Source organism: Aspergillus uvarum (genome assembly GCF_003184745.1).
Source record: "Aspergillus uvarum CBS 121591 unplaced genomic scaffold BO82scaffold_20, whole genome shotgun sequence".
Classification (NCBI taxonomy): Eukaryota; Fungi; Ascomycota; class Eurotiomycetes; order Eurotiales; family Aspergillaceae; genus Aspergillus; species Aspergillus uvarum.
Window position 1 is genome coordinate 363,316 of NW_020291317.1, and position 22,755 is coordinate 386,070.

The 22,755-nt window shown below is 51.8% G+C and overlaps 6 protein-coding genes across 6 annotated transcripts; 3 read left to right on the forward strand and 3 right to left on the reverse strand.

Moving 5' to 3' along the window:
* Positions 1–2,605: 2,605 nt before the first annotated feature.
* Positions 2,606–3,857, forward strand: BO82DRAFT_373759 (protease inhibitor; the record flags this gene model as incomplete). The annotated part of the gene is made up of 2 exons (XM_025637387.1): positions 2,606–2,641; positions 2,691–3,857. The coding sequence occupies 2 exons, from the start codon at positions 2,606–2,608 to the stop codon at positions 3,855–3,857; spliced, it is 1,203 nt and encodes a 400-aa protein (XP_025493057.1).
* A 1,466-nt stretch (positions 3,858–5,323) lies between these two features.
* nrps5 (nonribosomal peptide synthetase hasD) lies at positions 5,324–10,604 on the reverse strand (the record flags this gene model as incomplete). The annotated part of the gene is made up of 2 exons (XM_025639858.1): positions 5,324–5,335; positions 5,397–10,604. 2 exons carry the CDS (start codon positions 10,602–10,604, stop codon positions 5,324–5,326), a joined length of 5,220 nt encoding a protein of 1,739 aa, XP_025493058.1.
* A 1,106-nt stretch (positions 10,605–11,710) lies between these two features.
* On the forward strand, positions 11,711–12,858 carry BO82DRAFT_382769 (uncharacterized protein; the record flags this gene model as incomplete). Its single annotated transcript, XM_025637960.1, has 3 exons — positions 11,711–11,734; positions 11,783–12,042; positions 12,108–12,858. 3 exons carry the CDS (start codon positions 11,711–11,713, stop codon positions 12,856–12,858), a joined length of 1,035 nt encoding a protein of 344 aa, XP_025493059.1.
* Positions 12,859–14,064: 1,206 nt separating this feature from the next.
* Positions 14,065–15,816, forward strand: BO82DRAFT_413041 (cytochrome P450). Its single transcript, XM_025639859.1, has one exon. The coding sequence runs from the start codon at positions 14,256–14,258 to the stop codon at positions 15,798–15,800; it is 1,545 nt and encodes a 514-aa protein (XP_025493060.1). The 5' UTR covers positions 14,065–14,255; the 3' UTR covers positions 15,801–15,816.
* A 210-nt stretch (positions 15,817–16,026) lies between these two features.
* Positions 16,027–17,428, reverse strand: BO82DRAFT_280962 (NAD(P)/FAD-dependent oxidoreductase; the record flags this gene model as incomplete). Its single annotated transcript, XM_025631322.1, has 2 exons — positions 16,027–17,198; positions 17,266–17,428. 2 exons carry the CDS (start codon positions 17,426–17,428, stop codon positions 16,027–16,029), a joined length of 1,335 nt encoding a protein of 444 aa, XP_025493061.1.
* A 1,162-nt stretch (positions 17,429–18,590) lies between these two features.
* Positions 18,591–21,122, reverse strand: BO82DRAFT_373772 (uncharacterized protein; the record flags this gene model as incomplete). The annotated part of the gene is made up of 3 exons (XM_025637388.1): positions 18,591–19,194; positions 19,269–19,427; positions 21,019–21,122. 3 exons carry the CDS (start codon positions 21,120–21,122, stop codon positions 18,591–18,593), a joined length of 867 nt encoding a protein of 288 aa, XP_025493062.1.
* Between the last annotated feature and the right edge of the window lie 1,633 nt (positions 21,123–22,755).

Consider the following 22,755-nt stretch of genomic DNA (forward strand, 5'->3'; position numbering starts at 1 on the left):
GCAAGTTTTTTTGCCAAACCATTGAAACCGAGGCCAGGCCTTATACGGTTAACACCGTAAACAAATCACTTAACAAGTTATGTCATGTTTCGGAACTTCCTTACCGTTTCAGCCTAACTTTACCCTGTGTGTGTTCCGATACACAGATCTCTCTCAGTGCGAAATATGTGAAGGGCATGCGCGAAGAATAACAGCTACGACATCAGATTGTGACAGGTGCTAGATCATGAGTCGTGGTTGGACTAGGACAAAAATAAGATCATCCCGCACATCTTTGTCTGCGGAAGAAATTCATGAAGAGCCGGCGTTTTCGGCCAAAAGGGTTTGAACCTGAGGCGATATAATCATCGCTAGAAGCGTGTCCTGAAGCTGGGTTTCAAGGCGAATGATCTGAGAGCGCAGGTGGCTGCTGACTCTCTGACGATTGGCTTAGTGCTGTCTTCCAAGCACGAAGTGGATAAGTCGAGGATATCGCGTGGGGATACTGTGAGCCTTACACTTGGTTCTGGAGGTCTGCAAATCTCTTAAGAAGGCTTTAAGCGTCTGAGAGCTTTCTAAGTTGCTTTAGAATAAAGGGAAGGTTGTGTATGCTGGTGTCAGAGTATCAGAATACTCAGGATTAAGGATCTCCTCGGAACCTTGGAGTGCCGGTTGGTGCATGGGCTCGATCTTCTTATACTTTCCCTGTCGTGCAAGTACTGAACCAAGCTGGCTGATACTGATAAGAGTATCGGGATGCTCAGGATCATGAGTCGTCTCTAGTTTTGCTAGATTTCGTCGGTGCATGGCCTTAATGATGAGAAGCCTGGTGATGGAGGGTAAGCAGAGCTGAAGTCGTGGGGACGCTGAGACAGTTGCGTTGACAGCCTCACTATCTCTACTCACTAATCACAAGACTGCCATAGCCCTAAAAGACGGGGCAGGGCGGAGGCTGGCATCGCATCTTTCTGTTGGACCAGATAAGTAATAGATACACTAGACGGAGAATATTATGAATTGCTGTTCCTATGATCAGATCAGGTACAGCAGCTTATCTTATTTTTTATCAGCAAAAGAACTGACTATATGCCCTTTCAAGTTATGATGGAAGTCAAGCCTATTGAGCGGACTCCATCCATAGCGTACGATTCCAACGCCTTTAGCTTCGTAGAGAGATGATAATGTGAATGGGACTTAGGTCTTATATTGCCCTAATGGATCGGTCCTAGCTATCTTGGATACCGTAGTCCACTTCGTGTACTGAAGACAAAAGACCGGGAATAGGATTCGGAATGATAGAGAATAGGATGATTGATTCAACTAAGCTCACTTGTTGAAGCTATTCGTAACGATGAGAAGGATGATGAGAGAACAGGAGGGAGGATAGAGAAGGAAGAGGTCAAGGCCTCCTTCCACCGCTTGCAGTGTAAGGAAAGAGTGAACCACCCACCCGGCTCATTACCTTCTTTCCGCATACTGTGCCTTCTCACTTACCCATCAACCTCAAAAACCGTTCAGCCCTTTCGTCAGATTGTTTGTCCAAAGAAGCTCCAAAAGTCAATACGCTCCCTGTCATCCCAAAGCCACCCGTACCACCAAAGTCACCCGTGCCCCCATCATCGCCATCGTCATCGATGTCCTTTGGGATACCCACATATGCCGCAGATGACCGTCCATCCGCACCACCGCCCTATAGAGTGCCACTATTAGAATGGAATTTGGAAGGAAAGCCAAAGAGGGTTATCATTGAGGTGTCATTCATACCCTGCTTTCTGTGTCCTGCAACCTCTCCACAGCCGCACCATGCCCACCACACGAGTCCACATCTCCGACCGTACATATAATCCACTCCATAACCAACCTCTTCTTAACAACAACAACTCAAACAACTCACAACCGACAGAAAGAGGAAGAAAGGGGGCTGACGGGATCTTAAATACCCCACAGGTCTCACTCCTGGATGAGTCATTTTGCGGGGTTGGGCACCAATTTACGCCTTCGCCCGAATTCAGAGACCTCGCATGCATTCCTCCAATCCGCTTGTAGTCACACTCTCCCTCGGCGGCAGCTCGGACCCTGTCAATCTTATCAGTTTGTTTGTCCGCGTGATCCTTTGATCGCGGGGCTGTGAACACAAGTCTGCCTCGACTCTTTCATAACTTCAGCTCTCTGTTATGAACCAAGCCAGCCGGCACCAAGTAGTTAAGCTTCGGTGGGGAATCCATCTGATAGAAATAGTATAGTTAAATCCACAAGAGAGATCTACTGAGCCTGACGCATACAGGCCAAATCTCAGAGATGTAAAGGACACCATTATACTCTTCAGTTGGCTCCTTTGGAGGATCAATTGGTGATGCAGTCAAAAAATCTCCCACTTCGTCGGCCACAGAAAATAGGACAATTCTGGTATGGACTCGAGAACAACTTAGCGCCTGATGATAATCCTTGACTGGCATCGAATGCGCTAATACTCTGCGCGGATACCGCTCATAAATTGGTCGTACACGTCTCTCATCCCGACCAGGATCATTTGACCCCTCACTACACCACACGAGAAGAGAATCAACCTTCAGGAAAGACCCCCTTCACCAATCCTGCCACTGGATTCAACAGTGGTATCGATAATATGGCACTGGTCATTCCCATCGAGATCTGCGACATGGTATGACCCCCGTGCGCGACATCAGGCTGTATGCTAACTTGATTCTGAGATCGTTGATCACGTAGCAGCAACGGTTGAACAGGACTACTCGTTTCGCGATTTTTTCCCCTATGCGCTAACGCCAGATGTTCGCTCAAGGCTTATAAGCTTACGCTTGGTCAGCCGGAATTTCTGTGCTGCCGCGTCGCGTTGTTTGTTCGAACATATTGTAGCCCCGATTGACTCCTCGGTGCGCGGCCGAAATTCTCTACAAGGACTTGCTGAAATTTCAAGAAGTGAATATGCTGCACAGGTCCGCCATCTAGAGACGGGATACAACCGATGGGGCCTTTATCCCTACGCATCACTCAGTCAAGATATCCAGGATCTTGCCGGGCTATTGTCGCCTTGTCTTGCCCGACTTTCTAGTTTGCGCGTTCTAAGATTCAGGGCCTCATGCAAGTCATTGACACGCGACCACGAACGGGCTGCTGTTAAAGCCATTGTCAATGCCCTGCAATATGTGAGTCTACCCTACTTGGAAGGGCTGGAGCTCTTCTTTCCCATAGCTCATGACTTTGGATACTTTTTCCCCAACCATTCTACTCCATTGCACATTCCCATGGAGGATCTACTGCACAACCTGCGATATCTAGCGCTGCATGTCACGGCATACACCAAAGAGCTGGGACAGCGATATCGGAAAACCCCCGTACTCCCTGCGCATGCCGCCTTGCCGAATGACTTTTACGCCGCCCATCTCCTCAGATTAGTAGAGCTAGCTCCTAATCTAGAAGCCCTCTGGCTCAGCAGTACCGACGTTCTTCCCTTCGACACTGTCCAATTCAGCCCAGCGCTTCATCTCACCTCTCTATGCCTCGGTGAAGTCCTGATCACGTCCGACCACTTTCGCGCGCTTATAGATCAATGCAAAGATAACCTCAAGCATATGGAACTGTCGTTGGTACAACTGCACTCTGGCACCTGGCACACGGTCCTCACGCAGTTCCGCCAATTACCGCACCTCATAGACTTTTCAATCAACTCATGCGGATACCCAAGCACCGGTCCAAATGCACATCTGGTTGGACTGCTTCCCGAGCCAGATGACCCCGAGCCGCTTGAGACGATGAGTTCCGCGGACTATGATGCACTTGGGGAGCTTAGGGAATTTGTGAATGCGAACCGAATTGCTTTGGGCCTTGATCCATTTAATCGTACTGATCCTCGCTGGTAAATGTAGGGGGCCCTTGCGCACTGGGAAGCTTGTGGGGAGACGGGGGAGTGGGGTTCCTGCCACGATGTATGTAGTTGGAACAGAGGGGATGCTTGAGTGGGGCACGAGCTGGTTCGTGTTCCACCAGCATTTGCTATTTATAGTATGTAGAACTAGACATCTGATCATAGTATACAGATACCAGAACCTATCGCGTAGGGACCGAATACAGCGGGATTATTTCCCATGATTGAAAAAGGCTAAATTCTTGAAGATTCGTCTACATAGCGGAAAAGCTCATCGTATTCAAGTAATGGGGAATTTAAGGCGGGGAGACGTTAACAAGCAGCCAGCAGTATGGTACGTGCTTCTGTAAATCAACCGAGACCTTTAGAAATGCATATTTTCAATGTTTCATGTACTGTAAGTGACTTTTGAAGGATGTGCCGGTAAATACATGGCATCTTGCTTTATGCTAAGAGCCTCTCGGTATAGTATTAATTATATTTATAAACTGGTGCTGTCTGGGAACGACATTCAAGTAGTTCCGGGTAGGTATGTATCGGATCCCCCCAAGAAACAGAGGATAAACCAATAAAGATCCGAAGTAGTGTCTTTACGTATAAGCTCATTACGCATCAAGTCAGTCATTCCAAGCACCCATTCATTCATACACTACATTGTTCACATCGTGCACAGCGCACGAGATCTGTATCACAGCGATGAAAGCGTTTTTGCTCGCACGGTACAAGATGATCTACGGCTAGTTCTACGGTTCTGGAGGCACCTCGGCCTCGTGCCCCGTCCTCGCCGCCATTGTCGCCCTATTGAACGACGCGCGCCTGGCCGCGGGCCGCCCCGCGCTGGGGTTCCTGAACCCTCCTCTCCTGTATGCCCTCCGGACCTCGGCGGCATGGCACGACATCAAGGTTGGCCAGACTAACAGCTGTAACGGGGTGAATCCCCAGACCAACCGCTGCGTCCCTGGCGCCAGTGTGATTCCTTGGGCCCACTGGAATGCGACAACCGGATGGGATCCGGTGACGGGGCTGGCGACGCCCACTTTCGCGCAACTGAAGGCACTGGTGCTTTCAATTTGACATTAACACCCACTCTCTTCTCCGAAGATTTGTTGAGAATGTCGATCATCATGGTAAGATGATTAGTCGGTGGCTTTTTGATAGAGATGAACTTCCTCTCTGACTATAACTATAAACAATTCAGTGGTCACATTTCCGAATCTGAGAGGAACAAAGGTCGTGAGGATAGTATGCACTGTTAAGGACGGGGGAAGACTGCGCAGGTGGTGTTCTCTTCAAACATCAAACCGGGTCACTTGTTCTTAGAGGAATTAAGTACAAGATATGGTGGCACAATATTGCAAAGATAAAGCAACAACCCAGATTCTCTCTTTGTGACGCATGTGCCGGCGCAGCAGACATTCGGGCGTCACTGCGTGGCTTGTAAAAGGTTTACCGCATGGTCACCTAGCCGAGTAACTAGACGTACTAGGTAGCGTAATTTACTCTACTGTGTCACCTGCCTAGCAAGCGCACCCACCGTCGGATGGGCAAACAAATCCGCCACAGTGAAATCGACGCTGCGCGCCCGCGCCCGCGCCACCAGACCCATCGCCAGGATGGAGTCGCCGCCCAGACCAAAGAAGTCATGGTCGATCCCGAACCCCGCGGGGTCAATCTTCAGAGTGTCCGCAAACAGCCGATGCAGCACCTCTTCGGCTGGGGTGGACGGAGCCCGCTTCTGCAGGGTGGGCGTATCGAGGTATGCCTCTCGGGGCAGTGCGGCGACCATGCTGCGGAGCTGGCCGCGGTCCAACTTGCGGGACTTGCTTAGAGGAAATGAATCTACGCATAGGAATGCTCTCGGAATCATGTAAGTCGGCAAGGAGGCGTGCAGGGTGGTTAGTGCTGTGGCGATTTGCGCCTGGAGAAGGGAGGGGCCTGGTTTCTGGGGGGTCTGCTCCCGCGGACGGATGAAAGCCGTCAGGATTGGCTGCTCTCGGCCGTGGGATCGATCATCGTTCGGGACCACGACCTCGGCCACGACCTCTGCGGCGTCAGAAAAACTGCGGCGCAGGTGGTATTCGACCTCGCCCAGCTCGATACGTTGTCCGCGCAGCTTGATCTGCGTGTCTTTGCGGCCGATGAACCTCAGCGTTCCGTCTTGTGCGTACTGGACCAGATCGCCGGTGCGATAGAGACGCGAACTGGCGGTTTCTGTGTGTCGGAATCGCCGCAGCCACGGTGGGTGTGCCTCTGGAGCGATGAAGGAGGCGGCTGTCTTGATCGGGTTGTTGAGATATCCGTAGCTTACAATTGGGCTTTCCACTACGAGCTCTCCCACTGTTCCGATGGGTACCAATTTGTCGACGTTCTTTGTATCCACGACCCAGCACACCGCGCTGGTCGGAGGCCCGACGTTGTTCGGATCACTTGGATTGTTGACATTTTGATTCAGAGTGGTAAGGATGGCACACTCCGCGGGGCCATATAAGTTTAGCAGGTGAACTGCTGGTGACCACGTCGAGATATCCTCCAGTGCGATAGGCTCTCCTGCTAGTACCAGGGTCTTCAGCGACGGGACGTTTCGAGGCTCGATAATGCGCGCCACAGACGGCGTTAGGCATGCCCAATTGGCCTCGAGGCTACTGATGATCTGCACAAGGTCTCCTTCTCGATCCTTGGCAGAAGGAATACAGACACAACCACCAGCCACGAAGGTCAGCAGATGATCTGCGATGCTGATATCAAAAGCGTAGGCGGCGAATTGAAATACGCGGGAGGTAGGGCGCAACGATAATGCGACGCTGTTGGCTTTGGCGCTTGTGCACCACGACTGATGCGACATAACGGCGCCTTTGGGCTTTCCCGTCGAACCAGAGGTAAAGACTGCGTAGAGGGCATCTCTGGGGTTGACTCGTGATTTGAGAATTGTGGGTTCAGTATGGCTCTGTGGCCACAATCGATGAGAATTTCCCAATATGATGGAAGACTTGGCAATCTGACCTGCACGAGGTGCATTCTTCTCAGACGTAATAACAAAAGGTGCTTCTGCATCATCGCATATCCCATGCAGTCGTTGTACTGGATGAGAGTCATCTAAAGGAATAAATGCGCCTCCGGCCTTCATCACTGCAAGCATTGCGATGCTGGTCCAACATGACTTTTCGAAAAAGAGAGGAATAAACACATTAGGACGCACGCCTTGTCCCTGGAGGTAGACAGCCATCTCAGATGAGATCTGTTCCATTTCCCCGTAAGTGAAACTGCCATCCCAAGCGCACACAGCTGGAGCGTTGGGCTGCGCGAGACTTCGCTTTCGGATCCACTCGTGAGCACAGATCTCCACTGTCTCAGGGAGCGCCGTGTTCCATTGTTTCAGTTGCGACCAATCTTCAGGACAGATAGTGTCCAGCTCACATAGGCAAACTTCTTCAGACCCAGTAGTGAGAACTTGCATGATATGTCTAAGCTGCTTCAACATTCGGTCCATTTGCACATGAGGAATAACGTGCGGATCAAAAGTCGCCTCGACCTCTATTGAGTCAGGTCTCTGCTGACAGATCAAGGTAATTGCGTAGGAACTGAATGCACCAGTTTCTGAGCGGTCCTGCTTTTTAGAGAACATCCAATCACTGCCAGTCTCTTCGGGTTGGATGACAACATGGCTCTGAAAATCACATGCTTTGCTAGATCCCTGATCGAGGCGTCGGAGGTTCTGAAGCCCTATGTGCTCGTATGGCATCGCAGCAATGCAAAACTCCCGCAACTGCTGAAGACTGCTCTTCACGGTCATTTCTGGATCGAGATTAAGTCGCAAAGGGATGGTTGCGATCGCCGGGCCAGTCATATCCTCGACGCCCAGCACGGGAGCACCACGTCCGCTGACAGTGAGGCCGAAGACGACGTCGGTGGTCTCCGTATGAAGCGAATGGATGATTCCCCATGCTAGCTTGAGTTTATCAGCAAGCGTGTACTCACTTGCAACCCGATGGTCTACGGGAATACAGATTGGATGCATTTCCGTAGACTCTGGAATATAGGCTGGGGAGGGTAGCGAAGGGAAGCTGGCACTCTGCACATCAGTGAGGCGGCCTTTCCAGTACGCCTCTCGCTCGGTAGTCGTGCGCCCAATGTACTCGATCAAAGGACTGAATTGCCTCTCTTCCAGTGTATGTCCATTATAGGCGACTTCAAGGTCCCGAAGAAGCATGGGAAGACCCCAGCCATCGGACAACGCGTGATGCACAGTCAGTGTGAAAACTGGCAGCTGTAAAGCAGATTCTGTATTGTGAAGATGTGCACGAATCCAGGGCTGTCCGAGCTCGCAGGCAAGCGAACCGTTTGTTGACCTGAATCCTTCTCCGTCCAGCGAGCCCACGTCTAACGCGACTGGCCTCCGAATTACTGCCTGGTAGGTCGTGCCATTGCTGGTTTGTATAAATCGGGTTCTTAAAATTGGGTGGGCGTCGACCAACGCATCCCATGCCGACTGGAATCGGTTAGTATTCACCTTTGCTGGCATTTCGTACCGAAATACGCCAATATAGGAGCCCGGTCTTTTCGCGGCGAGAGATATGAGTCCTTCCTGCAACGGTGTACAAGGGTACGCGTCCTCAATTTCTGATTCGTGGCTGAGCCCGCACTGCTTAATGGCCACTGTGACAATCTGCTTGCAGTCTTCACTGGCAGGAACCAGAGAGAACGGCTGAATTGCGCTGCCTCTCGAGACAGTGCAGACTCGGGTCACCATGTCTGCGAGGGCAGGGTAGCCATATAAACTGGCTATGTCCAATTCCAGGCCTTCTTTCCTTGCTAGACCGGCCAGCTTCATGGCCGCGACAGAAGTGCCACCAAGAGCAAAGAAGCTGTCTTGAAGGCCAATCTCATCCACTGGAATTTCGAGTACTTTCGACCACAGCATCTGGAGCTTGCGTTCAACTGGTCTGGAAGGCCTGCTATTCTCTACGGCATAGTTGCCGCTATAGTTGCGGAGATCATGTTTGGTCAAGGTCGCAGCCAGGTTGCGAAGCAATTTCCGGTCACCTTTTCCGTTGTTTGTGAGAGGCATTGACATCAAAGGTAAAAATGCGCTAGGAATCATGTACTCAGGAACCCGGTCGGATAATCTTGATTTAAGCATCTCGACGTTGGTGCTCAAGTCATCCGTCGGCTCCTCAAGCCATTCTGCTTTGTCGACGTGCGCTGCTGTACTATTTGACCCTAGAACAAGAAATGCAACGAGGATTGAGACCGAAGGCTCATCTGCGAGGTGAATCATATCCACGACAACATCCAGGACGCTTGGAAGCATTGATCGAATATGATGCTCAACCTCTCCAGTGTCCAGACGCTGGCCGTGGAGCTTGGTCTGCGTATCCTTTCTGGCAACATAACGGATCGCGCTTTTTGCGGCGTCGAAAACCACCAGGTCCCCTGTCTTGTACATGCGATCACCTCGAGGTCTCAACATCTTGTGCCACGCTGGGGGACTGATAAAAACGTCGGCTGTTCGTACAGGGTCTTTGAGGTAGCCGCGGGCGACCATGGGTCCCTCTAGCAGCAGTTCTCCAACCTCCCCCGGCGGACTCAATCGGTCATGGTTGTCAGAGTCAACGACCCAGCAATTGACTCCAACCCCTTGTCCCAGATTTGACGGGTCAGGCCGGACTCCTGGTTGGAGGGTCGTAGCCATGCAGCCGATCGTGCATTCAGTAGGGCCATAACCGCTGATGCACTGCATACGCGGCATCCATTTCTCAATGTCCCCTTCTCGCAGAGCCTCACCTCCAATCACCAGTGTTTGCAGGGTGCCTAAATCCTCCGGCTCCAACACCCTTGTCAGCGAGGGAGTCAAGAAGGACCAGGTGCAGTTAAGCCGGCGACATGCCTCGGCCAGATTGTTCTTCCGCTCGGCCTCAGACGGTATGCACACACAACCGCCCATGACCAACGGCGCGAAGATATCCAGCAGCGAGGCGTCGAACGCATGGGACGCAAACTGGAAGACACGAGTTTTCTCATGGATGTTCAGCGCGGCACTATTAGCCAGCACGCTGGTCGATAGAGATCGATGCTCGATGACCACCCCCTTCGGTTTGCCGGAAGTCCCGGACGTGAAGACTGCGTAGGCGGTACTGGTGCAGGGAACCTCTGGCTCAGGGTGCAGCGTGGTTGAGCCTCCCCCAAGAACAGCGGCATCGTCATCATCGTCAATCACGACAATCGTGTCGGCAAACTCGACCTTCTCGGCTGTGGCCTTGGTGGCGATGATCACCTTCGCTGCGACTGCGCGATAGGTCTCCTCTAAGCGCTGGGTGGGATGGGATGGATCCAATGGCACAAAGGCAGCGCCTGCTTTCAAGACACCCAGCAGTGCCACGGGATACCAGCGTGACTTCTCCGAGCACACTGGGACAAACTCCTCGATTGCGACTCCGAGATTGAGGATATGGGACGCGAGGCAGGACGACAGGCGATCGAGAGTGGCGAACGTAAACTGTCCATTCCAAGCGGATACGGCCTCGCGTTCAGGGTGTGTAACTGCCTGTTTGTGAAACAGTGCATGTATGCAGACGTTGGCGGACTGATGTGTCGGGGGGTTGAAGGAGTCTACTTGCTGTAGCTGCTCCTGGTCGAGCTCGGTATTGCCCACTAACTCTAGCGACTCTCGTTTATTGTTGATTGTCTTCGCGGGTTTGTGAAGCTCTTGAGGGGTCGCATCTTCGAAAGTGCCGATTCTTGTCATATTTCTCTTCTATGTGGTCTACTCTAAGCTTAGAGAAGAAGCTGTTGTGTCTGTGTCTGAAGGGATTGGCGCAGGCGATGAAGACAAGAATATCTTGGAAGGATTTACCTCTGTTGGAACGGTTGCTGTTGAATATAAATATGAGCAGACTGTGTATCTCATCTCGAGAGTCCAGTGATTCCCTCAGACTGGTATCGAGAAGGAGTAAGGTTAGGTCCCTTGAAGTTGGAGAAGTTGGAGAAGGTGAAAGAGGGAAGGAAGATCTTGCGTGGCGATCAGCAGCTGCCTTGTTTCTCCTTCCTTGTATTCGACCACACCCACACACCACATGTTCAACTTCAGGCCGCAGGAATACGTACCTTGACTCTTCCAGACGCTGATTCAGTTGATCCGAATTAGCGGCAATCCATCAATCTGATGACTGTCAGACGATGTCAATGCGGAACCGGTCTGAACAGGGTAACTGTGCGCAATGCATCCCAGGGAAGACAATCCCCTTCAGACATGCAGCAACAACTAGTTCTATAGGTTGATGACTTAAAACAACGGCAAGGCACCTAATGGGGTATTTTTGTACTGCATTGCTCACGAATGGAGGATTTATTCTCCACATGCAGGATACTAGCATGTCCATCCCGGTCCCCAGCCCACGACTGCTTTTCCTCAGGCACTTCAGCAATATTTGGTGCAGGCCTCTACCAGGCATGATCAAGTCATGACGTACTATAGTAACTGTCTTACATTCTTAGGGATTTGCTGGAGTCGATAACCTAGTTTCATTACGGCCAAGCCTAATCAACCTGTCAAGGCATCTCTACCACTGGCATGGACTTACGTCAACTTTCGACTGTTATATGCCATCAGCAGGAAGCTCGGTGTCAAACCTGTCAGATCAGATGATGACTCTTGGGCAGCATGAGCGTGCAGCAGGCATAGGCATAAATCAACGTATGTTGTCAGCATACAGGACTGCGCGGCCATCATGTTCATTTTTGACGAAACACAACGCCAGTCATCAACTTTAAAAACAACAAGCTAGACATTTCAGTTGAAGCAAACCAACTCGATCTCTCTAGAGTCTGAAGGCCACTGATCAATTTGTTGAAATGTCTACGACCACTGCCTGCGAAGTTACTGGACCATCCTCGGCACTATCGCTCGATACGCGAGGTCCAAAGGAACCCGTTCTTCGCGACATCCGAAAGTCCTTGGAGCTTCTCGACCTGAAGTCATGCGTTTTATCGGGTCTATCGCAGCCGCGCAAGGCGATTCCGTCGCTTCTCCTCTGGGACGAGCAGGGGCTCAAGAACTTCAATGAGTGGACGAAATGCCCTCACTACTATCCCATGTCAAAGGAGATGGAGATTCTCGAGATGCACAAAGACAGTATGGCTGGTGCTCTACCTGATAGCTCTGCGTTGGTCGAGCTAGGATGTGGGTGCGTTTGCCCGGGCTCGAGATCCCATTTCAATGAATCATACCCATTGTCTAACCTTGTCTTAGAAACGTTCACAAGACCTCTATCATACTCTCCGCCCTTGCTAAACAAGGCAAGGAGGTCCAGTACTATGCCCTGGACGTCTCGGAGACAGCGCTGCGCACCGGCCTGCAGGCTCTGCAAGCAGGATTCGGGCACTTCCCGAGCATCAGCATCTCCGGTCTGCTCGGCACATATGACGACTGCGTAGACTGGATCGCCAACAACACCGCTAGTTTTACCACACGCTCAGTCACCTTTCTCTGGGTTGGCAATAGTGTAGCAAATCTTTCCAAGACTGAAGCAAGCGACCTAACGGGCCACTTCCGTCGGGCCTGCGCCGTTGCAGGAATGCACTGTCACTTTTTAGTTTCGGCGGACGCCTGCGCCGAAGAGAACAAGCTGCTCAAAGCATACAACCCTGACGGGGGGCTATCGTCCCTCTTTCTCCGCTATGGCCTACTTCATGTGAACAAGCTGCTCCGGGCGGACCTGTTCAACGACGTGGTCTGGAACTGCCTCCTCGAGTACGATCGGGAGGAGAACGAGATCCTGACTTTCTATTCCCCTGAATCCGATGTCACAATATCGAGCGGCGCAAAGTCAGTGACGGTACATCACGGGGAAAAGATATTTTTCTTCCGTAGTGGCAAATGGAATGGAGACCAAATGAGAAGTATTGCACAACAGGGCGGCTTCCAAGTTTCGCAGGTATGGGGAGACGCAAAACAGGAGTATGGTAAGCTGAGCCCAAAGGTAAATTTCCAGGGTGGATGATGTGCAGCTACTGACGGATTCCAGGATTCTATCTTTTGTCTTCGTAGCGGCGTCTGCAACATACCTTGCTTCTTTCATAGTTTCAGATATACGGCCATATTCATGATAGATCTCCAATTTGCACTCCAGATCGCAGTCGATAGATTTGAATACCAGTTTCAGCTAGCAAATTGTCCTCGGTAAACCTCTGCATGCTTATCATGGCGGAGATCAACACTGCAAACCCTCCTTGCAGTGTGAACTCGTAGAACGATGGCACCTCAGTCCTTCTTAGTAGGAACCTTGTGAACGGGGATCTGTGTATCCATAGTGAGCGAAGTCTCGCCCCAGCGGAAGGGCTGACTGACACCCGAGCTTTCCGTGAAGACCGGATGCCCCTTGCATGAACCATTTTCACAACCACCCGTGGCAGGGAAACATGTAACACAGCATGCAAGACAGGGTGCTCGGGCCAGGGAAGCTTTTGTAGCACAGCATGCATCGAACAATTTGCGACGTCATCGTGAACCTTATTCATGAAGAAGTTAGGCCCAGACAGAGAAATACCTCAGGTGAAGGAAACGTGCACTGGTCCGGCAAACAACCTTAAAGCATTCCTGAAAGTTACCTAGTCTGAGCAGGAGCTAGATAAGGGAAAACAGGGAATTGGGAACCAATTCTAGAGAAAGGCACTACAGGTTAGCTCGGCCGAATCGATGTTGTTCTTGCACCCCCTGCGTCCAAGTACCAGACCAGACAAACAGGTGTATGTACACGTCAGATGGGTAGCTGAGCCTGTCTCGATGTGCTTTAGTCTTGAGAAAGCAGAAACAAAGGATAGCAAGACGTCCGGCAAGTTCCCCTTGCACCCGGATCTGTGTGGCAAACAATCCGAAGTAGGTATGTGCGATACACGGATGATCAATGTCAGCAGACCTCCGTCCACACCTGTTCTATCAGAACTCAGCCAGTTGCCTTTTTAGCCCAGCTCAGAACTTGGCTAGAGCCTATGAACGTGGCTCTGCAGGAAATATGACACCTTTCCTTGGCCGTTGGAATGCCACTGCAGGTAGCACGCTGAGTACTAAGTACGTCGGTGAATTGACCCGACGAATAGTCCTAGGCCATGAAGAAGGAACCTATTCGATCTGAGCTGGGAATAGGTATGTCAACAATCACAGTGCAGAGTGCATCATGTATCTGCATCAATTCAGACCTAAGCACGTACAAGAAACGGACTCGTGAACTTTTGGTGAACGGTAAAACCAACGTGGAGAGGCTGTGGCACGTAGACCAAACCCCGAGATTTTCATGAATTGCTCGACCTAGTTCGCATATAATAGAAGGCAACCTGTTGTAGCTTTAGACCACACACCAGAAATCATAAGCTTGAGGTTGGCGTCATCACAGCATAGACCATGGTGACACATTATTGGGCGGCAGTAGCTTCCATAGCTACTGTGTGCGTGTTCCTCTGGCTCACGTATACCAAAAGACGGCCAAGCCATAGACTTCCCCCCGGCCCCCGGGGTCTTCCATTGATAGGGAACCTTCATCAATTTCCTTCCAGCTTGGCCAGATCAACTTTCGATGCATGGCACAAGCAGTACGGGCCGATCGTGGGCCTATCCCTGGGGCGAAGACCCGTCATTATTATAGGCAGCGCTTCTACTGCCCACGAGTTATTTGCGAAGAGAGGCCGCATCTATAGCTCTCGGCCTCAAATGGTGATGGCGTTAGAGAACCTATCCCAGGGAATGCACACGGTTTTCCTACCATATGGGCCACAGTGGAGGGCGCACAACCGTATCCATAAGACCATTCTAGCACCGAGCAAGGCCTTACATTTCCACGAGCTCCTTGAGGCTGAAACAAAGCTGACTCTCCGCGACCTCCTGCACGGAAAAGACTGGGATCAAAGCATTGTGCGCTTCACATCTAGCGTCGTGTACAGTCTTGCGTATGGTCAACGCCTTCAAGGAGATGAGCCGGAGATCCGGGAGATGTCTGATTTCGTTGAGGAGACCATGCGTGCAATCTCTGGACCCTGGCTGGTAGATGTCTTACCCCTCATCAATAAACTTCCCAGCTTGATCAACCCGTGGAAGAGGTTTGGGAGTCGCTTTCATCAGCAAGCCATGCGGATATTTGCAGAGAGCAGTAGACACGCTATAAGGGCCCCAGGGTGGAATTTCACAAAGCATGTTCAGGCGAAGGAACGAACCGGCAATTTCAGCGACGAGGAGCTACTTTATGTAGTCGGCGTGCTTTACCAAGCCGGCATCGACTCCACCTCCACAGCCTTCCGATATTGCATCCTAGCATGCATCTTGCACCGTGACAAAGTGATGAAGGCTCAGCAGGAGCTAGATGCCGTGGTTGGGAAAAGTCGTCTGCCGGATCTGGATGACATAGCTGAGCTGCCTTATACGAAAGCCTTCATCAACGAGGTTCTCCGCTGGCGGCCTATCACGGTCGGATCGTTAGCGCACTGCAGCTCCGAGCACGACACGTTCATGGGCTATGATATACCCCAAGACTCAGTTATAATACTCAATCATTGGTCAGCCGTGATGAACACCGATACCTACGGACCAGATGCCGCCTTCTTTCGTCCAGAGCGATGGATTGAAGACCCCAAGCTGCCGCTTCTTGCATTCGGCTGCGGGCGACGAGCCTGTTCGGGGCAGTATCTGGCTCAGAAGGAGCTTGAGGTCTTGATCCCTAGTATGTTATGGGCATTTGATATCGAGATCGGCTCGTCAGATGGGATGAAGCTGAGATTAAATCCTTGGGATCTCCTGGAAATTGGTGGACTTCTTCGACCGCCTCCATTTTCAGCAAGCTTCATCCCCCGTGACGAAGAGCGAAGGACACTCATTGAGCGTGAGTCTGAGATGGTAGATGCAGCGGGCCTTCAGGACATTTTAAATCGAATCCAAGCACGTGTGGATCGTGGCTAAGCAGGTTATGATGAAGTATCGGCGGGTAAGAGAAGAGGAGAAGAGGGAGGTGAGGAAGGAGGATGGGAAGGAGATAGGCGGGAGGACTAAGGAGCATGGGGGGTCGAAGTAGAACTAAGTAAGCTATAGTGACATTCAGTTCTGGAAAGAGAACCTCATCTTCCTCATCTCACGTCCATAACCTAATCAACCTGGTTAAATATCTTATGTACCTGGTATATCCAAATCACCCCTCCACAATATCCGTCCAACCCCTGACCTCCCCAAAATCCATAACGCGATACTCCCCCCCAAACCGATTAAGGGTATCCTCCCAATCGCGACCAACCGCCAACTCCGGCCGCCACCGCACCGTCCGCGCCAACCTTTCGTCCAAAACCCCCTCCAACCGATCCACAATAAACCCACCAATGGACGGAATATGCGCGAACCCGCGGCCAGACGCGCCCACCGCCAGCAACAAAGACGGATGGTCAGGGTGATAATCAATCAAGAAGTTGCGGTCGACGGTGTCAGCGCACCAGCAGATGCGAGCAAACGCAAACGGTCGGTCCGCTAGCTGCGGCAGCGTCGCGCGGAGCAGGCCGCGGATGCGGTCCTCGGACTCTAACGGGATCTGGTGGCGGGCGAAGGGGACGCTGCGCCGCTCGCTGTGAGGCTTGTCGGCGGGGTTGTCGTAGACCCAGTTGCAGTAGCCGGGGTGCTCGTCGCAGATCTTCAGGTCGTGGTGCTCGGCGTCGGGTTCCATGAAGAAGCCCTGGTCGGCGTTGAAGAGCACCGGGAGGTTGCGGTAGGCGGCGGCCTCGGCAGGGGACAAGCGGATGTGCGCGAGCGTCCAGGCGGTGGGGCGGAGCTGTTTCTGGACGTCGAGGAAGTGGTCGGCGTTGGCGCCGGCGGCGAGGATGACTTTCGCGGCGTGGTGGTGCGTGCCGTCGGCGGTCTCGACTCCGATCACGTCCCCAGCCCGGTGGGGATGGTCGGATGCAGAGGAGGAGGAGGAGAAGAGTAAGCGCACGACCTTTCCTTGCGGGTCGCCGCCGATGAAGCGCACGCCGAGGCGCTGAGCCTCGGTGATGGCCGCTAGCAGGGCGTTGCGCGCGTGTACCCAGCCCGCGCCTTTCTTCTTCCAGTACCCCTTCCACCCTGGGAGAGGGCCGGTGAGGATTCCTGTGGGAAATGCTTGCCGAAAGTCGTCGGGCGTGTTCAGTTCGACGACCTCGTCTCCCGGGCGGTCACGGCGATGGATGTGCTTGAGGCCGTCCGGGGAGAAGGCGGATGTGATGGAGCCGGTCTCGTGGAAGTGTGGCTTGAAGATCGGGTCGTGCTGGAAGCCGTGGCTCAGGGCGGCGAAGAAGGTCCGATTAGCGTAGTCCGGGTCGTCGTCGGCTGGAGGTTTCACTGGGTGAGAGCTCCTTAGGTTAGGGGTCACGCAGACATTCCTGAAGTAGAGAGCAAGAAAGCGTACTGAATGAGACAATCTTGTTCACATCGTTCCCCGCCGAGATAGCAGATGGCTGCGGATACGCATCCAGAACCGTGACATTGGTATATCCTCGGCGCGCCAAGTGCAGCGCAGTCGAAGCACCCCACGTTCCAGCCCCGACTATCAGAATATGCGAGTTATGCATGTTGCCGTTGCCGCTGTTGTGACTGTTGTTAATGCGATCGTTGTCGCCCATCGCAGGTAAGGGATCGATGTCAATGTGAACAGACACAGAGGGACCTGTTGTCTCTTGGATGAGATGTGGAGCACGCATTTCCCTAGACCCTAGTAGTTTATCAACTCAAACTGAATCCTGATGTGGCCCGTCGAGGATCTTATACCGAGTTCCCGTAGCTTGCTGGATATGATACACGAACCCCACCGAGGACTGCGAACCGTTGGGTGGCCGCGATAAGGGAACAAATCACATCATAATTGGATCCAATTTCGAGCCCCCTGAAATGGCACTGGACTAGACAATGATAAGGCAAGCTTGCTCCACTCTTGCAACAAGCTTCGCTTGGACCTGCCCTTGTCTGGTCGATCTGGGGTGGACGCCGTTGCTTCATTGTACAATAATTGTACAATAAGTACATTGACACCGGCAGATTTGTGACTTGCCGAGGCGGCCGTTTATGGCCAAGCTCATTCATTGAGTCTGTATAGATCCCACGAGCCATACACCTCTCAACATGCCCCAACCTTGAAGAGCACTCACAATATGAAGCTCAGCTACAGTCCCTGTCACCATACAATCTCTGCAAAGCATAATAGATTAGAGAACAGCCCAACACGCAAAATGAGAACGCGAGCACAACTCAAGTATCCAGATAGACCGACGAAAGATCAACACACACACACACATAGATATTCATATTTCCCTTGGCCAAATCACATCCCAGTCTGATACAACCTCATTACACATAGATCATATGAAAATGCAAAGCAAAGCAGATCAACGCGGATGCAGAGTAGAACAGAGCAAAGGATATAACAGATAATTCCAGAACATATTCCCACGCTCACGAAACCGGTCCCTTCCTCGACCAAGCCTCAATGCAGATCCTCGATGAGGAAGACAGTTTTCTGTTCCTTTTCACCTTTTTTTAATGAGTTTTTTCTTTGCTGATATGTGCGTGGTGCTTCGACGAGTTGGCCGCGCGCAACCCGGTAAACGATATACGAGATCAGGGCACAGCCAGTAAAGCCATTGACACAAACCCATGCTGCCACAGGTATGCCAGACATTACTGCCACGCCATCAAATCCATTAGCAAAGACGACACTCTTAAATTCCCATCAACAAATCAGCCAAAGCTTACCTCAGCCACCGCAGCCCTGCCCTCCAAATCATCCACATGATTACACAGCGCGACAAACAGATCGAAAAAGAAGGGATGCCCCTTCTCCATCTCCAACTGCATCGTGCCGCTCGCCTTGAAGACCGCCCGCGACCGGATAATCATTGCCAGGTACCGCGCGCGCAGTTGATCCTCCGACTCGGGCGTATGCTCGTACGCGAAACGCGCGGACCGCAGAATCACGTCCACCGCGATCCCGGTCCGGAGCCCCTGTTTGCGCAGGGCGAGGCGCTTGAGGGCCTCGGGGAGGCCGTAGTGCTCGGCGGCGCAGTAGATGGCCGTATCCCGGAGGATAAGGCCTGCCCGGTGATGATGGAAGGTGGCAGTAGGGGAGGTGTTGGGGCCAGTGGAACCATCATTATTATTGGAACGAGTGTGAGCTGGCTTGGTTGCTAGAACCTCCTCGGCGTTCTGCTGTATCTCGTTCTCGTTGTCAGCTTCTTCCTCGAGGCGCCATGCAGGTGCTTCGAGACCGTCCCCACGTAGAAGACGCGGGTAGTAGTCGCCTTTGTAGAGAAATTCGAGGATGCAGGAAAGAATTTCTGGGTCCCTGTTTCTTCTAATCAGTCTCTCAGACACATCGGAAGCGGAGCTCGTAGGGAAGCCAATAGAGGAGGCTATTACTCATCTGGCAGAGCCACGACTTTGTTCAAGTTGCTCTCGATGGACTGATCCCGGAGGATAGCGTCGAAGAAAGCAGCCCGGGAGAGTACATCTTCATGTGCGACGAAGAGGCGATGATCCGGGCCCACGATCAAGCTAACTACGGGGCTCACGAGGGGGCTAGAGGGTTACAGATTGAATTAGCTTTCACGGCCCGGACAAGCAAGGAGACACCGACATGCGAAAGCATACGCGAGTTACTCAATCAAAGCAAGAATAGAAGACGAACACAGCCCGCAAGATTGACAAGATCAGCGCAAACAAACACCTACCTTGTAAGAGGCGGCCCCTTCGGCGTCGACTGCTCTTCCTTCTTCTCTTCATTCTTCACCTTGCCACCCTTCATTGACTTCGCCTTAACACCTACCTTCTTGGTCATGGGCGATCGGACAGGCTTCTTGACCCGGCGGTTCTGAGCCAGCAAAGACGAGGAGCGTTTTCTGCCGGCTCTACCAGCCATTGTACTTCTGCCTCCCGGATCCATCCACTGGACCAGGAACGAGACGATAGACATTCAGGTGTGAAATGAAGAGATAAAAGAGAAAGAAGGAGAAGGAAATGACCAGAAGAGGGAACTGAAGGCGAATGAATGTGGATCAAAATGCAGGAAAGGACAGGAATGACGCTGCCGCCGTTGGGTCATGCACAGGGTCGCATGAACGGGGGAGGAGTCTCGGAAGCTGATCATGCAAGACTACAGGATTCCTTTTGGCAGACACCGGGCTTCATCAGAAGGAGACCCGGCGGGAGGCTTGCAAAGGAACTTGCAACCTTGTGGTATCTAGCTTGCGCGTACGGTCATCTACGGTAAAGTAGAGACACGGTAGCGGGACGGTCGACTCTGGGAAGCGTGGAGAAGAAAGAGAGAGAAGAGCAGTGAAGAGAAATAGGAAGCAAGAGATGAAGGTGTGATGGTGGTGGTGGAGGGGATCATGTGATGGTGAGCGGCTGATCGATCAATCATTCGTGCTTGGTTTTCGGCTACTGTATTGTAGTACCTAGTACCTAGTACTGTTCCTACTAGTCGTACCTAGTACTTCCAGGCTACATCCAGGCTCGGCAGCCCAGGCAGGAATAAAAGCCCCCATGACGTTATACATACAACCTAAGATATAGACCGATGATCATGAACAACAATCATAACAGCTTCTTGCCACACATCAAAAAGAAGCACGCCTTTTGAGCACATCGCTCCACGCCGTAAGATAAAAAGAACTGCAGGCATAGGTACAGATAAAGTAGACCCCATATGAACGACATGAAACAGGATGATCGCTACCGGACATACCATGGCAGAACAACAGTAACAACACTATTAGCAAATCATAGACAGCAATAGAATGTACCCGGGGAGGGAAGACGCTCCGAAGAAAACAGCAACGTCCTAGTGAATACGAGGACATCAAGATCAGACAGTCTTCTTCTTCCGGCCCCGCTTAGGCTTCTCCTCATCGTCAGCAGCAGCAGCAGCAGCAGCAGCGGCCTTAGTCGGCTTCTTTGCGACCTTCTTCTTAGCGGCAGCGGGCTCTTCGGCAGCTTCCTCGACAGCGGCCTTAGACTTCGCTGGACGACCGCGCTTGGAAGACTTCGGCATGACCTCTTCCTCCTCGTCTTCATCAGATACAGGCTTGGGCTGAGCGCTCTTCCTGGCTCGCTTAGGCTTGGGTGCTTCTTCTTGCTCCTGCTGCTCACCGTCGGCATCAGGCTCGACCTTGGACTCTTTCTTAGGCTGAGCACGACTGCGCTTCTTGCTCTTGGGGGTAGGCTCCGCCTCATCCTCCTCGTCAGCTTTGGCCTGCGCCTTCTTCTATCCATATCATGTCAGGTTCAAGCCCGAGGGAAAGCCATAGAGAGATCTTACCTTAGCCGCAGCCTCCTTTTTGGTGGCGTTCGAACGGAAGCCTTTCATACCGGGGCGGTTGACTTCAACATCCTAATCATCCAGACAGGTTAAAGCTGCACAGACTCCCACGAGCAAGCAAATAGCACCAACCCCAACCAATCCCCAAATCAACCAAAGATAAAAAAGCACGAAAAATACTTACCCCCTTCCAATCCTCATCATCAACATGCCCCTGCTCCAACGCCCGACGAACCTTCTCTTGGTTCTCCTCAGAAAGCTCATCAAAGCCATCGAGAGCCGAGCAATCCGTCTCATCCCCGCCACTCAGCTCCTTGATAGCGTCCTTCAGGTTCTCGATGACATTCGGCGTGACACAGCCCCTGATTGTGGAGTACATCAGATACTGAAAGGGTTCTCATGGGACAAGATACAACAATAAACATAAAAAATAAAGGGGGGTTTTCTCATAATGCTTAGAGCTTGCAGATGGCCAGATCCAAACCAACCGGCCAGAGAGAAAAACTTACCAATGACGCCATTTCCAGCTCTGGTAATCGCCTGCTTCGACCCAGCTACCATGACGGAGCTCCCCCTTGGCGATCTTGATTTTGGCGTCCTTGCATTCCTTGTTCTGGCAGCCGGCACGGCTGGTACTCGCCTCCTCTGAGGATAGGTTAGTCCAGAGCTCAAAACATCAGAGGTAGCAAGTTTGTAAGGTAGTATGATCGTGATAGTGCTGCAGGCAAATAAAGAAGAAAACTCCAGTGTAACGGAGCAGAAAGGGATTCAAAAAAAAATGTCTAAGGGTGGTGCAGTGGATAATGTGACAGTTGGCAGGACGGCAAGCAGCACGGGCAGAACAAATACTGAAGACTCATGGACCACGAACCCCTTCATCAGTCCAAGTTTCACTGTTCGATAACGATGTATGTCTTGAGACAATAGAATGTACCCAAGACGCTGTACTTCGAAGGCAGAAAAGGATCAATGGAATGGGACCTACCCAAACGATATGCGCCCATTTTTGCAGTACTGCGATGACGACGGTGCTACGTGCGGCAAGTTTCTTGGGTCTTGACACCAGCACCAGACTTCTTCACTGGGTATGAGACAGCAAGTTCAAACACACACCAAAAGTAGGTGGACGATGGAAAAGAAAGAGGAGAAAAACAAATTGGACAGCGAGAGAAAAAACAGAAGCGGAAACAATCGAAGGTGACTCGGGACTTGAGAAAGGGAAGGAAAACGAGCGAAAGGGAGGGCGAGCGAGCCAACAAGCCCAACGGAACCCGCCAAAGACCAATGCCGCAGGGCTCCTCGCCGCCCTTTTGCTCTCGACATTCATGGCTGGCAATTATCATTATTAAATATCGATTTACACGCGGGCTCTCAATCCTTTACTATTACTTGAATCAACTGAGTTACTGGTTGGTAGTCATCATCCCTACTACATGATCTACATGATCAATCCCTGCGGTCGCTGCGGTCGGTTCTTCGAGAATACTTGGGAAGTCACTGATTTTACTGCAGCAGACTGAAGAACACTCAAGATGTCTTACAGACATTGTCTACCTAGTATAGTCACTACTAGAGTAACAGTTCAAT